This window comes from Erinaceus europaeus, chromosome 1, assembly GCF_950295315.1.
Source record: "Erinaceus europaeus chromosome 1, mEriEur2.1, whole genome shotgun sequence".
Classification (NCBI taxonomy): domain Eukaryota; kingdom Metazoa; phylum Chordata; class Mammalia; order Eulipotyphla; family Erinaceidae; genus Erinaceus; species Erinaceus europaeus.
This window is the reverse complement of record NC_080162.1, coordinates 91260871-91276731: the sequence shown is the minus strand read 5'-3', so window position 1 is coordinate 91276731 and position 15861 is coordinate 91260871. Positions and strand designations below refer to the sequence as shown.

At 50.7% G+C, this 15861-nt stretch overlaps 1 protein-coding gene across 2 annotated transcripts; it reads left to right on the top strand.

Moving 5' to 3' along the window:
- Positions 1 to 1367: 1367 nt before the first annotated feature.
- On the top strand, positions 1368 to 13392 carry SLC35C2 (solute carrier family 35 member C2). Of its 2 annotated transcripts, XM_007533047.3 has the most exons (10): positions 1369 to 1486; positions 4669 to 5040; positions 5883 to 6033; positions 6895 to 6958; positions 7555 to 7627; positions 8176 to 8344; positions 8431 to 8514; positions 11518 to 11693; positions 12387 to 12516; positions 12801 to 13392. In XM_007533047.3, the coding sequence occupies exons 2-10, from the start codon at positions 4921 to 4923 to the stop codon at positions 12935 to 12937; spliced, it is 1104 nt and encodes a 367-aa protein (XP_007533109.1). In that variant the 5' UTR covers positions 1369 to 1486; positions 4669 to 4920; the 3' UTR covers positions 12938 to 13392. The 2 variants fall into 2 exon arrangements, with proteins under 2 accessions (XP_060046921.1, XP_007533109.1); XM_060190938.1 differs by lacking the exon at positions 12801 to 13392 and having other exon boundaries at positions 1368 to 1486; positions 12295 to 12424.
- Positions 13393 to 15861: the final 2469 nt, after the last annotated feature.

Here is a 15861-nt window from a genome sequence, read left to right as displayed (position 1 = left end):
CACCAGGACAGAGTGTTTTCTGCTCAGGTCTCCCTAGCAGGGAAAGGCATACTGCCTAGCAGGGAAAGGCATCTCCATATGACCTCCCTCTTCTCTCTGCCAGAGACCCTGCCAGGGTACAGCTCTCACATATGTGTCCCTTACAGAGAAGTCACCATCTTCACCCCTTGTATTGCCAGAGCTTAGTGCCCATCCTTCCAGCTGGTATAGGCTGTTGCTCCAAACCTCAGCCTCAGTAGCAAAGACAATTGAATAAGGGTGGTGATGAAAGTGGACACTTTCTCTTGTCTCAGAGAGGAGAGACCAAGGACACATTCTTTCAAAAGGAATAGAACATGCATTCAGTACAGGCCTTGAGGACTGAATAGAGCCAAGACCTTGGGCAGTGATGGTTGCCACTATAGGTGTGTGGTAATCGCTGAATGAATTAACGTCTGTATGATGCCTGCTGGCTGTGACAGGAAAATAACATTTTGCTGTACTTTATCCTTGAGTCTTATGTTCACAGAGGCCAGGGAACCCACTCAAGTCACTTGTAAGGATCAACTTGTCTTAGAGCCAGAGTCCAGAGGGGGTTGGAGGAGTGCAAAACGCCTCAAGCCAACACTCAAGTTTGCAACTGTAACCTACAGTTGTAATTGTAAATGCCTCTTTCAATGTAGCCTTACAGGGTAAGATCTTAACTCCCTGCTATTTTGCGGACCACTGCTCCTTGGCTGCTTTTCCAAAAGTTTTGTTACTCTCAAAAATAGTGGACTTCTGTACAGATTTGGGCCTCCTCATCCACTCTATTTCCTGAGATCATCTCGTACTCAGTCTCTAGAAATTGAGACTTTCTATTAAAATTTCAGGTGCACAGGAACTGTTTCACAAATGCTTATCATGTATTAACCTCCCATGAGTTTTCTCAGCCCTACAATGTGATTCCCCTAACTCCTCACTCCCCGGTTAACATAAGCACACATAAGATGTGTTTTTGTTTTTATATTTATTCATTTTCCCTTTTGTTGCCATTGTTTTTTATGTTGTTGTAGTTATTATTGTTGTTTGATAGGACAGAGAGAAAGATGAGAGAGATGAGGGGAAGACAGAGGGGGAGAGAAAGACACCTGCAGACCTGCTTCACCGCCTCTGTGAAGTGACTCCCCTGCAGGTGGGGAGCCTGGGACTCCTTATGCCGGTCCTTGCGCTTCCTGCCACCTGCGCTTAACCCGCTGCCCTACTCCCGAGATCTGTTTTTGTAGTTCGCTCCGTGGTTGCCCTGCAGAGGTGTAGTGCGCGGGGGGTGCAGAGTAAAACTGCCAGGGCGCTGAAGCCGCTCAGACACTGCAACCTAGGCTGTGCATCATGGGTTCCGGCACCGAGAAGGGTGCGCCAGCCGCCTCATCCCTCGGCGGCTTCCGCCGGAAGTGCCCTCCCTTGCGGACTTGCCCCGCTCTGGACTTCCGACTGGAGAGAGGCTCTTCCCCGAGCGCGCGAGGCCGTGGTGAGTGGGCGCGCGCCCGTGGGCGGGCTGGGCCGGGAGCGGGGCCCCAGATGGGCGCTGTGGGGCGCGTCCGGCCGCCGCCCCTCCGGGGCTGGCGTCCCCCGCCTGCAGCCGCTGCAGCGGCCCTACGCGCTCCCTCCCCGCCAGCTCTGAGCTGCGACGTGCAGGGCCAGCACCCCAGCGGCGATCGCGAAGCACCGCCCGGCTGCCGCCGCCCTGAAAAGAGGCGGGAGCGGGGTCCGAACAAACATGGGTGGGCATGAAGGTGGAAGCCCTGGGGGACTTCTGCCCAGTCTGGGTGTGTGTGCAGCAGCGTCCTAGCAGAGGGAGCGGCAAGTGCAAAGGTCTCGGGCTGGACTGACAGCCTCCGGGGCCAGCGTGGCGCGCGGGGTGCGAGGCCGGCAGGGGGAGGCGAGGCCGGGCCGCCGCGGGGCTGGGGGCTGGGGGCTGGGGCCAGCCCACGAGGGGAGCGCAGCCGGCTTCTCTCTGGCCGCCTAGCTCTAGGGGGGACGGGAGAGACAGGAAACCGGCACCCCACCCGGCTTTGAGACTGGAAATCTGCAGGGTGGGAGAAATGGAGGAGTGGAACTCACGGGACAGGAGGGAGGGAGTCAAGGATGACTTCATCACTGAGTGGGGGTTCAGGCAGACGTAACCAAGTATATTATGACTTTGGAAGAGGTTGGGGGCGTAAATCAAGAAACCTGCTTGGGCACCTTGGCTTTCAGTTGTCACCATGGATGGACCTACCAACTAGACAGATGTATTAAAGCTTTCAGAGGAGAAGGGAGTACGAAGGCAGTGTAGGGGGGCTCTGGGGAGATTTTGCTCTAAAGGGCCAGGAGGAGAAAGAGCTACCCTGAACCAACCTTAGGTTGGTTCTGCCTGATGCCAGTGACTCCCTTCCCCAGGAGGTAGAGAGTTTTGTCCTTTATAATTGGGGAAACTGTGGGCCAGAGGTCAGGAAATCTAAGGTTACAAAGTGGTGAGTAGAGGACTTCAGGCTTTGATTTCTTATTTCATGCCTACACTTTCAAGCACTAAGTGCACTGATGTGTTACTCTTGGGGAGGTTGAGGGGAGCCAGATTTCTGTAGGAACACTGAAGATATGACTACTGCTGCCACCCAGGCTGCCCCTGAGAATATATGGCAGAATATGACATTCCTGGACAAGTAAGAGTTGAAAAATGACATTTGTCCCTTTAAGCCTGACTTTCCTTATCAGAAAATATGGGTGGAGACCTTACCTGTTTCATATTCTATCTAAAATACTAGTTATATACAGATGCTTATTAACTGCACTTTGAGTAGGTAGCAAGGTGATTTTCAAGAGCCATTCTAGCTGAGGTCTTACTTTATGTTTGAATGTAGGTGACTTGCCAGATGGTAAGAGATGAGAATTATAAACTTTGATTCGGTGTTCCATGTGGGCTGGGGCAGTCACAGAGACTTCCTGGAGAGTTTAGACTGGTGGTTTTTTTTTTTGTTTTTTGTTTTTTGTTTTTTTACCAGAGCACTGCTCAGCTCTGGCTTAAGGTGGTTCAGGAGATTGAACCTGGGACTTTGAAGCCTCAGGCATGAGAGTCTCTAACCATTATGCTATCTACCCCTTCCCTAGACTGGCTCTTAGAAGATTAGAACAATGGACTGAAAACATGCAGTATTACAGCAGGGCCTGCCTCAGAAGCAGAAGGTGCAGGAAGCTAACTCCCAGAATGGTTCAGTCTACCTTGGTTTGGCAGTGGATAGGCACCATGGGGATAGAGTCCTGGGAGAAAACTTTCCACACTGGCTAAGCTATGGTTGCCTTGGGTTGTGAGGAGTGACCAGCAAGAAGCAGCTTTGCCCCCACACGTGGCATGTGACAATGTGTAACAGCATGTTTAGTTGTTACAACTTGCAATGAGGGGAAAGCATTGCTACCTCTTATGGGAAGAAGCTAGGATGCTTCTAAACACCCTACAGTACATCAGTCATGTTGCTGGTAGCTCAAAAACCACATATGATATAATGGTTTTTCCAAACTGGAAAGTTTGGGAAATAATTATTGTGCAGTTATCATTGTTTTGCCAAAATCACTTCATTCAGCCCCCCCCCTCCCCATACAGTGTACACAGCAAATATGTGCTTGGCAAGGTTCATGCCTAGGCCTAGGGAAAACTGGTCTGTGCTTACATGTAAAACAAAATACTCAGGCTAGTCAGCTGCTCTCTCACCTACAGGATATTGAAGTCATGCAGATAACAGTTCTTCTTTAAGTGCACTGACTTTTTTACCCCTATTTAGCAAAAGCTAAAGCATCCACCCCAGTAGCCATCCCCAAAGGAGCCTATAGCCAGTGTTGTCCTTTGGGCAAAGCCTCATGCCAGGTGGCAGTTTGTCTTGGGGGAAGGGAAGTGAAAACCCAGTTCTAGTGTACACAACAGAACTTAATTATTCCCTGACGGAGGGAGGAAGGGTATATCTAATCAGGTGAGTGGATCCAGGGAGGTTTCATGGAAGTGGTGCTTCAACAGAGTGGAAATGACTGAAAGAAAGAAGAGGGTGAGGGCCCGGCATCTTGCAGTGAAAGTCTCACAGACACCTTCCGGTGTGCCAGGTGAGCGTGGGGCTAACGTGGATAGAGGAGTCTCCAAATAGCTCACAGCTTCCTTGGGGACAAACACCACATACATCATCAGTGCCCTGCACAAGTACAGTGAAGGAAAAGTAGGGGAGTCATCAGAATAATCTGTCTTGGGGACCGTGAAGGGAGAGTGGTTCCTGGGAAGTAGCATTTGAGCTGAAGACAACTAGAAAGGAAGCTGGCAGAATATTCAGTTCCTGCAGGACACAGGGGAGAATCAGCTGTGTTTGGGAAACTGAAAGGTGGGTGGGTTTGGGCTTGCACAACCTGAAGCTGAGGCCAAACAGACTTCAGACTAGATCAGACTTCATCAGCCACAGGAAGGTTGTTAGCCTTTGTTGTAAGAACACTGGAAGGCACTGGACAGCTTTATGCAGTGTTTTGCTATGATCAGATGGCAATTCCTGAAGAACAGCCTGAGCCTGTGAGAGAGAGGTGAAGGGACTGCCTGTGTCATGTGTGTATCCTTCCTCTATTCTGTCTGTCCCAGTGAGAGCAGAGCCAGACAACCCTCACTCTGCCAGACCCATCCAATTTGCCTTTTCATCCTTCCAGCCTCAGCCTGGCGACCCTGCATTCAGTTAACCATGGCAGTGGTCAGTTTGCACCAACAGCCCCTTAGGTGAGGATTCTGCTGGGACCTCCAGTGTTCATTCACTCTGAATCATGGAAGCCAAGAGGACCTCTCTAGCCTGGAGACATTCTTGCTGAGTGGTGTTGCCCAGGTCAACTGGCTCTCCCCACAACTATCTTAAGGAGAGGTGCTGCCCTCACTGACCCAGAGCTGGGGTTCTGCAGCCACCACGGATGGGGAGGTGGGCCCTTGACGTGGCCTTTGTGTGGAAGGCAGTGTTGACCCTGGGCCTCGTCCTTCTCTACTACTGCTTCTCCATTGGCATCACCTTCTACAACAAATGGCTGACAAAGGTAACGAGGGGAATCTGGATCTGGAAGCAGGGAGGAACAAGTGATTAGGAGGCATAAAGCAAACTGCTAGAGAAATATATATATGTACATTTTTTTTGTTTTGTCACCAGGGTTATTGCTGGGGCTCAGTGTCTACACAACACTTTCACTGCTCCTGGTGGCCTTTATTTTTTTTCCCCTCTCTCTCTTTAATAAAGACAGAAAGAAATAGGGAGAAAGGGGAAGCCACAAAGAGAGACACCTGCAACACTGCTCCACTACTCCCGAAGCTTCCCCTACAGCTGGTGACTGGAGGATTCTGGGCAGGTCCTCGAGCATGGTACCATGTGTACACAACTGGTGCCCTGCCCCATAACATTTTGTTAGCATGTGTGGTTCTACTTCTCCGAGACTCATTTCTTATTTCAGAGAGGGAGAGACACTATGGCACTACTCCACCTTTGTGGAACTTCCCCCCATGCCATGGTGCTTGAACCCAGTGCCTCCTGCATGTTAAGGCAAGTGCACCACTGGGTGAGATGTCTCAGTCCTGATATTTTCATATTTTTTAAGTATTGGTACCCAGTAGAGGCCCACATTGCCAGTTACCCAAATATAAGCACTGGAGAGGAACTGATCAGGCAGCAAACAATCAAAATGATGGAGTCAGCACTGTGTGACCTCCAAACTTGGGGACCAAGACTCCAATCGCAGGTAGTCATAATGTGGGTAAAAGCCCTACCACAGTGCGGTGGACTTTTGTACACACTGAGTGAGCATCACTGCCACAGGTAAAGGCAGGGGAGCAGGAGGGACCCAGGAGGGTCAGCTGACTGAGGCTATCTGCTTTGGTTTCTGCACAGAGCTTCCACTTCCCGCTCTTCATGACCATGCTGCACCTGGCTGTGATCTTCCTGTTCTCCGCCCTGTCCAGGGTATTGGTTCAGTGCTCCAGCCACAGGGCCCGTGTGGTACTCAGCTGGACCGACTACCTCAGAAAAGTAGCTCCAACAGGTACCTGCCTGGGACAAGCCCTGGAGAAGAGGAGACTTGCAGGCCAAGAATGCAAGCAAGTCTTAGAGCTTAAAAATGTAGGCCTACGCTGTACCCACTGCTCACTGCCTACCTCCCCCTCTCCACTTGTGCCTCTGACATACTCCACATCTCCCCCCACTTCCTCAAAAGCACCTGGGGAAAGTCCTAATGATAGCAGTGGCCTTGAAGTACCCTTGCCTTAGAACATGTATTAAGGTCTGGAGAGAGTGGAGAGCAGAGTATATCATCCTGCCCTTCCTGTCTTTGCCCCTTGCCTGTGGCTAGATAGGGAGGGCTTCCCAGAGCCAGTCTCTGAGGCCTGGAGGGAGCAGTTCAAATCTAAGGCCTCGTGCATAAAGGCAGCTGCTGTACCACTGAGCCACCTCCCCAGTCTGGAGCTGGCCATTCTGGAATGGGAGAACACTATGCCTGAAAAGGGAACTGGAAATGCCTCAGGATGGTGAGGAGGCTGCAGGGTTGTGCTCTCTCTGAGGGGAGGTGGAAACCCTTTGACTTGAGCAAATTCAGGCACCTCTGGGGGAGGAGGGATTCAGAATATTTAAAACAGGCTCCAACCAATCAAACTGCTGAACAGAGGCCTCAATCCTGGTACAGGGCTAATGCTAAGCATCCCCCCCCCTCCCCATTTTCTTAGAGGAAAGCCAGGAGTTAACCCTTCAACTACAGAGTAAAAAGATAGGTCTGGGGGCCTTAAAGAAAGAATAGGAGGTGTGTGTGTGGGGGGGTGTTATACTCAGTTCCTCAGGGAAGCCTTTTTATAGCTGGCACACTCATGCTGGCCTGACCTGGTGGGTCTGGGGGGTGCTCCTTTCTCCACAGCACTGGCAACGGCACTTGATGTGGGTTTGTCTAACTGGAGCTTCCTGTACATCACTGTCTCACTGTGAGTACCAGCAGGTACCCCCAGCCCCTTTCAGGGTCAGGCTCTCTCCACCCAGCCTCTTCCTGGCACCAGTCCTCACTCTCCCCAAGCCTAGCAACACCCCCAGAAGTCACCAGCCTCCTCCCTTGGGCCAGCACAGGGGCTGCCTGTGGCACTCAAAGCAAAACAAAGGGCACTGGCAGAGAGGGATGCAGGCAGTTGTTCTTTCTTATCTGATTTAGTGCTTCAGTGAGCACAGTCCCAGCTCCCTCTTTTTCTCTCATCCTTCTTATCCTGGTCTCCATCTTTATTCTGCCCTGAGGGCTAGGTAAATAATAGGACCCTAGAAGCTCAGAGTCAGACCAGCAGCCATTTCCCCATGCTGATAATGGGAGGCCTTTCAGTCAGTGATGTCTTCCCGGTAAAGGTCACAGATCCGCCACTACTTAGGCCTCCTCCTTTTGTATCCACTTTGCTGTGCTGCTCCAAGCAGAGCCAACTGCCCTCAGGGAAATCAAGGATCCCTCCCCCTTCTCTAGCCTGTCAGGTCTCCTTTCTTGGCTATGGTTCTGTGCCTGGGGCTACAGCAGTGCATTGTGGGTCATTTTCACTTCCAGGTACACAATGACCAAATCCTCTGCTGTCCTCTTCATTTTGATCTTCTCTCTGATCTTCAAGCTGGAGGAGTTGGTGAGGCCCTGGCTTCCCTTTTGTCCCTCCTACCCCATGCAGATGCTAAGAATAAAAAGGGAGCTCTGAGTCCAATGACTTGTCACTGCATGTGACAGAGGTGACAAGCCCATCCCAGGGGGAAGTACCATCTGTCTCTGAGGAGGGTCCTAGACATAGAGCACTGCTGAAGAGATCTGGAAACTAGTACGGTAGGGGGAATGCTCAGAGGAGAAGGGTTCAAGACGAGGGGCCAGAGGGCCAGATCAAGCTCCCTGGTATATGACATAGTGGCCCCTTCATTTGCTGGAGCCAGGGGTAGGAAAGCACTGTAGGATTTCCGGTCATACAGGGGATGCCAGCTGAGAATCAGCCCTACATTCTTGGGATGGAGCTGGCTTGGACGCCCCCCCACCCCCCAGGGTGTGAGGAAGAGGGGGAGAAGGATGTCTTGCCTCAGGGGCAGCCAAGGTGGCTGCTAACTCCCCCAACTCCAAGTGTGATAATCTCTTGACCCTTGAGGCCCCTAAATTCATTGCATCTGCCCCCCCCCCCCCATTCCTAAATAGCGTGCAGCACTGGTTCTGGTGGTCCTCCTCATCGCCGGTGGCCTCTTCATGTTCACCTACAAATCCACACAGTTCAACATCGAAGGCTTTGCCTTGGTGCTAGGGGCCTCCTTCCTCGGTGGCATTCGCTGGACTCTCACCCAGATGCTCCTGCAGAAGCCTGAACTCGGTAAGAGAAGGTCATGGGCACCAGGCAGGGTGGAGCCACCAAGACCAGGCCAGGCCTGAAGGCTGTCCCCTATCCCAATCCCGCAGGGCTCCATAATCCCATTGACACCATGTTCCACCTACAACCGCTCATGTTCCTGGGACTCTTCCCGCTCTTTGCCATATTTGAAGGTATGTTGATTCTTTCACCTCAAGGACAGGCCCGCCCTCCCTATTCTGTCTACAGAAGTCACAGAGATCAAAGATAAGTCTCCTCCCCCAAGTAGTGCCTGGTCTGAAGACTGAATGGATTTAAACTAAAAGGATAGAATACAGCCTGATAAATATTGTACAACACATGGCTGTAAAATGCAGTGAACCCTAATGAGAGTATTAGAAGTCTGCAGGGATGCCTCCATCCTTGACACTCCTCCTTTATAGCCTGTGCACCAATACTGTTATTAGCCTCCGTCTTCTTTTTTTCTTTCTTTTTTTTACCAGGACACTGCTCAGCTCTGGCTTATGGTGGTGCGGGGGATTGAAACTGGGACTATGAGCCTCAAGCATGAGAGTCTGTTTGCATAACCATTATGCCATCTACTACCTAAACCCGCCCACCCCCATTTTTCAGGTGGGGAAATTGAGGCCCAGAGAGGTCAAGATAATATTGCCCAAGGTGCCACCATTCATGAACAGGCCAGAATGGAATTCCAGCCTCTGGCTGCCAAGTCCATTTACTTAGTAATGCCAGAACCTCCTGGGGGGTTGAAGGAAAGGGTGTGGGAGTATCCAGAATTGTTTCAGGGTGGTGGTGTGTGGAAGGACCATGCATTGGGCTGGATGAGTGGGAGTCAGAGGAGCTAATGGGGCTAGGGCATCAGATGTGGAAACGGTAAGATGCAGACTGTGAGGGACGTGATGGACCTGCTAGTTGGAGGTGACACATTGGATAGGGGTGCATTTCTCCCCCATTTTCATCCCCAGAGAGAAGCATAGGTGGGAATTATCTATGCAGGAAGTATGGTGCCACCTTCCTGTAGTGTTTGGGGATTAGTCTTTGCCTCCTTTCTGTTTATCCTTCCTCCCAGAGCCCCTTCTATCCTCAGGGTCATTTCAGAGAATTTTGTCCCACATCCATTTAGGTCGCAAGCAGTGAAGCGTCTCAAGCCTCTCTGAGAAAATTATTCTGCTACTCTGTTGTCCAGGAAACTTCTGCTCTGCAGCCTCGTTTCCCCCCACCCCCTTTTAAAAATCTCTTCCCCTTCCTTCATTATGGATCCTGCACCGAAAGCCATACGCTCCCTCCTTTCCTGGGTGTTTATACCAATCCCCAGCTCTGCAAACTCTCATCCGAAAGCCCCTGGTAGTAGTCACTTAGCAAAGCTGCATGGATTTAGCTCCTTTAATCTTTTCTGGTAAATTAATCCCCCAAGCGCCCTCATTACTTCTGTTGCTCTTCCCCGAATTCCCTTCAATTTGCCGATGCCTTTGCAGTACTGCTGAGCCCAGCGCCAGACAAGCTGTCCTACATCCGGAAGGCTGTTTGCCTGGGAGGCACTGTCACTCTGCATCTCTCTGGTGCTTCCCTCCAAAAAGTCTCAAAAGCATTTGGCCAGACTCAGCTCCCGCAGGTGTCTCCATGTACATAGTATGGGGCTCACGCTAATACCTAATGCAGCATAGGACTTCCTTGCACAGAGGAAGCCCAGGAGTCAACCTTCTAGAGAGACAGCAGTGTAGGGCCAAGAAGCCTTTCAAATCTGAACAAGGTTTGGTGTGTAGAACTGGTGTGCGTGTCTCTGGAACATGATTTTTATAATGCATGTGGTGTGTATGTTCGCTTTTTTTTTTTTTTTTGGACTCTTCATCAAATCATATTTTCTGTTTCAGAAAAGTGAGTGTAATAATCCCTGTGCTGTCATTTTATCAGTGAGGGAACTGGGAGTATAGCTTAGACTAGTCCCACAGCCATGTAATGAGGTCTGTATTTTAATGAGAGAGAAAGAAACACTAGAGCACTGTTCAGCTCTTGCTTGTGTTGTTGCTGAGGACTGAACCTGGAACCTCAGAGCCTCAGGCATAAAAGTCTGTTATGTAACTACTGTTCTATCTCCCCAACCCAGAGTGGGATTGGGGAGGGCCAAGGAGGTTTGGTAAGGATAGCGTTTGTCCATTTATAGGTGGCTTACCTGGAATTAAGAACAAGCAGTGAGGGAGCAGGTAGTGTGGCACACCTGGTTAAGTGCTCATATTACAGTACATAAGGACCCAGGTTCAAGCCCCTGGTCCCCACCTACAAGAGGAAAAGCTTCATGATTGGTGAAGCAGGGCTGCAGGTGTCTCTCTGTTTCTCTCCCTCTCTATCTCCCCCCTCTCAATTTCTGTCTCTATCCAATAATAAATAAATAAAAATATTTTTAAAAGAAAGAAAGAACAAACAGTGGTCCAGAGCACTACCAGTGCTCACTGGAAGGGCTGTCCCAGCTCCCTATGACTGTTATCAGAAGTACAAAGGCCACATGAAGTCATTGTCTCCTCAAAGCAGGCTGTAAATACTGTCTCAGGGAGTGGGGTGCTTCTGTCCAGTTTTCTCCAGTACCTTCTGTCTCTCCTTCAACCCAAGGGTTCAAAAGACCTTCTGGGAGTTGGGCAGTAGTGCAGCAGGTTAAGCGCAGGTGGTGCAATGTGCAAGGACTGGCGTAAGGGCCCCGGTTCCAGCCCCTAGCTCCCCACCTGCAGGGGAGTCACTTCACAGGAAGTGAAGCAGGTCTGCAGGTGTCTAACTTTCTCTCCCCCTCTCAGTCTTCCCCTCCTCTGTCCATTTTCTCTTTGCCCTTTCCAACAACAACGACATCAATAACAACAATAAAACAACAAGGGCAACAAAAGGGAAAATAAATAAATAAAAATTTAAAAATTCAAAAGACCTTCCAACCCATCCCTGCCGGGCTGTGTGGTTTATATAGCCAGACTTTCTGATGATCATCACTGCTTCCCAGACTTACCCCAGTTTCAGGCTGTCTGTACAGGATTATTCACTCCTCACACCTTTTTTTCTTAGGTTTCAGATAGTCAGCAGGTGCTCATGGAGTTCACACCTGGAGAGTAGAGATCACCCCAGCTGATGGGCAGGCAGTCCAGCAGGATGTGGTCTCCCACTCTCTCTCCCTACCCCCCCCCCCCCATTGCTTTCAGGTCTTCATTTGTCCACGTCTGAGAAAATCTTTCGTGCCCAGGACACGGGACTGCTCCTGTGGGTACTGGGGAGCCTTTTCCTGGGCGGGATTCTCGCCTTTGGTTTGGGCTTCTCCGAGTTCCTCCTGGTCTCCAGAACCTCCAGCCTCACTCTCTCCATTGCCGGCATTTTTAAGGTACAAACCCAGAGGTGCCCCAAGTCCTGTCTTAGAGAAGAGCCTCAGAAGACTCTTCTCATTGTACCCTAAGGGCTGTCTGAGGAAAAGGCAGGAATGTTTTCCCCCCATTTCTCAGCTGGGGAAATGGGAAGAGCTGCTCCTACCCAAGGAAACAGCTAGGAGCTGGCTGAGCTGGGATTCAGAGCCAAATTCACTTCTCCAAGACAATGTTGGGAGTTTTCTCTTTGACCAGGCAGATAGAGAAACTAGCATCAGATTTCCTAAAAATAAGAAAAGGCCATCTTGCCAGAGGTCTTCTGGCCGCTATCCATATGCTACAGCATAAGCTACAGTTCTAAGAATGAATGCCCTCACCAGTCCCATTTGCAGCCTCTAGCTCATGTGGGTCCCTTTGTGGCAGATGGGGGCATGGAGGAGGGTAACTTCTGGAAAAGCAGCTATCATTCTCTATGACTAAGACTCTGATTTTCCCCTTCATGAAAGGTTAGGGTAAAAAGCACATTCTTTATTGTAACTCAGTAATACAAACACAAAGGGGAAAGAGCATTGCAGCAGGCCTGTTCCTCCCAGCTAAAAGAAATCATCTTTTGCCCTGAAGACTAGCCTGTCCTGCCTGGACCCTGTGAGGTGTGGGGAGGCCTGCTCTTGCTGACCAGCTCCCCCCCCCCCCCCCTGCCCCTCTGCCCACAGGAAGTCTGCACTTTGCTGTTAGCGGCTCATCTGCTAGGTGATCAGATCAGCCTCGTGAACTGGATGGGTTTTGCCCTCTGTCTCTCGGGCATATCCCTGCACGTGGGCCTCAAAACCCTCAACTCCAGAGGTAACCTGAGCCCATCTCAGATGCCCATGATTTCTGGCCCCTCCTATTTGCTAGGGCAAAGCAAGTGGCTCTTTACTTCCCCAAAGCAGTTCTAGTCTAACAGCTCTCTTCTGCACAGTTCAGCCGCCTCTGCATTGTCTATTCCTCTCAGGAAATGAATATGCCTAGTGGTTTGAGATGCCATAGGGGTCATCTGGAGAGAACGGGTGGGTGGGGCTGGGGAGACTTAGGACACACTGGGAAAGCCATTACTGGGCCTGTAACTAACCTCTCTTTCTCCTTAGGTGATGGTGGCCCTAAACCTGTGAAGGGATTAGGTTCCAACCCAGACCTGGAACTGCTGCTCCGCAGTAGCCAACAGGAGGAAGATGACAATGTGGAGGAGGAAGAACAGTACTTTGTGGCCCAGGGGCAGCAGTGAATAGCTCCACTTCCTCCTGGGAAACTGGCCCTTCCCTAACCCTCACTACACAGTAGCTGGGGAGGCCCAGTGGCTCTTTCACAGCAGTGTGGGAATGGAAGACCCAAGAGTGGCCAGGATTGAGCCTCTAGTAGCACATGGCCGTGTGGCAGGACTTAGGGTAGGAACCTTGTCAAGCAAGAGTCAGCACTCTCACCACCTCAGACCTGGCCAGAACTGGGCCCAGGCTGTGCTGGAGTTCCAGCTACAGGAGGAGTGGCCATTATCCACTTCTCTCCAAACCCTGAAGCCAAGCTGTGTTTTCAGAGGCCTCAAGGGTTTGTTGTTTTTTTTATAAAAGACTAGGTCTGAACTGCAGAGCAGTTGGGGAGGGGAAGCAGATAGGCTGGGGCCTCATCTGCAAAAAGAACAGATCTATTTATAGTTTGAAAATAAAGGGTTTCCGGTCCACTGGTCACCTTGTATTGCCTGGAGGTGTGGGGGCAGGGAGGAGTGGTTGGGCCTGCACTCTTCCTCACTCTCCATGCCCAATGCGCCCCAGGCCTCTCATGTCTCAAAGGAACCCTAGTACCCCCTCTTGGAACCCCAACACACCCACAGGCATGACACATTTTATTACTGATTCACTCATCTTCTGGAGATATAAATGCTTTCACAGCCTGGTTTTGAATTCTTACTAGCTGTGTGACTTTAATCAAATTACTTAACCTCTCTGTACCACGGTTTCCCACCCGTGAAATGGAAACCATCATCTCAGTTTTGTTCTGAAGATTAAGTCAAGGTTGTTAACAGCTTAAATGTTAATGCAAGTGTTCATTGTTGTCTCCAGGGCTTCACCATTCTGGGTTGACTATTTCAGAGAGAGAGAGAGAGAGAACAGCAGTGTGGTGGGATCCAGTCTCCAACCTGGACTGCACATAAAGCAGAACAACACACTATCCAGATGAGCTATTTTGCTGCCCAGGGTGTTTTCAAAGCTATTAACTATGGAAGCAAAGCCTTCTTCCTAGGTTAAGCTGGGACAAAGAACATATACAGGAGATTTTGTAGCCTCTGGAACCTGGGCCTTCCACTTACCTTCTCTGTATGAGTCACATAGATCCTCTAGACTAAATGTTTTAAAGCCAAGGCAGGAGAGAACAAGATCCTACCTCTGGTGCGCTGTGGTTCTGAGGCTGGTTGATGAAGTCTGCTGATCACAGCAGTCCAGTCCTTCCAGGCAGACGTGCTTCCAGGCCTTCACAGCAGGTGGCGCCATGGCACCACACTGCAACTCCCACAACTGCCCAACCTGCCTTGGAGCTCAGAATCCTGGCCCTGGGGCGTGAGGGTGGGCAGTTCTCTGGAAGAAAACATTGGGTGTCTATGGATAGGAACCAGGATGAAGCCCTTGTGGCTAGTTCTCATCAGACAAGAGCCAGGAAAGCTTACTGTTCAGCCTAGGAGAATACTTCATAAATGGGTTAGCAAACTTTCTGGGAAAGACCAGATAGTAAATATTGCAGATTGAAGGCCATATGGTCTCTGTCACAGCTACTTAGTCTGTCACTAGCACAAAAGCAGTCAGAAGCTTTGAATCAGAAACTGCATTCCAACAAACCTTATATACAAAAATAGGGTTCATCTTAGTGACAATAGTTTTGACAACCCCTGCTTCATTGAAGACTCAAAAATTATTAAGTCCAACTCCAGCTCTTATAGCTAGGGAAACAGATCCAGGAGGGGGTAGTGACTAGCCTCAGTCTCCAAGCTCAGGAATTAGAACCCAGACTTCCTGTGTCCAGTTCAACTCTACAACGCATACCCCCCCAGTGGAGATATTGGCACCTAAAGTGCCCCTGAGGTGGTGCCTTATCTGCTTCCTGCACCTCTGTCTCCTAAGGATTCAGCAGGCTCAGAGGCTAGGATTAAAGAAAGCTCACACTCCATATCAGATGACAAATGACATAGGAGAGCCAGCAGGAAGGAGGGGTGCAGGAGCTCCTTGCTTCTGCTGGAGAGCCTGCTTGGGATGCAGGAGGCTGGGTGGTAGAGAGCCTGCCAGAGTCCCGCTGGCTCAGGTGGCAAAGAGCTTCCTGCCTGCTTCCCCCTCCATTCTCTCCCGCACAGGGAGCAAGCACTACTGTCTGGTGCAGTAATTACAGGGTGTAGATCAGGGGCCCTCACCACCCGCATGTTGGGTTCAATGACAGCCCCTCACTTAGTGGCAATTACTGGCTGAGCCTAGAGGAGGGCTTCCTCTCCTGCTTGCCCACCCAGTCCGCCCCATCTTCTGGCCTCTTGGGCCAGAGCGTCCATCCTTCAGTGTGGCGCTCTAAAAGCACCCATGCTGTCTGCAGTCAACACAGGACTGCGGCATCACCATGGCAACTCGGAGCTAGCACAGGTTAAAGGAAGCCTAGGATGTAACTTGTCTCTCCAGGGCTGTGGTGTCTGTCCCCAAGCAGCCTCTGGTGCTGGGGTTTCTTCAGAAGAGGGAGGAGGGAAGGAGGGCTGACCTTAGTACTTACATGCCCACTGCCTCTCCCAGGAGCCTCTGGTGGAAGGAAGGTGAATGCCCCAAATATAAAAGGATTTCTGTAGTTGGGGTCATGATGGGGATGAGAACATACTGGAGCATGCCAATGGGGAACACCTGACACATCAGCCTGGACTTAGAAAACCTTCGTGTTCGTGCCGACACCCTTTCCTGCCCAGGAGGGCTTAAGGAATCCTGTCCATCTATTCTGACTCCATTGTGCTGAGTAAAACCCCAATATTTCAATGACAAGAGTAGGGGCCATGTGATGCTGTGAGAATTATCTCAGTGGCTCTTGCCACAGCTGTCTGCATAATAAAGGAATGATACACAGAATTGTGCCCCCCCCCCATTTGCCATCCATAGACCTGAAGGCAGGAGTCCCAGATCATCCTGTTGGGTCAAT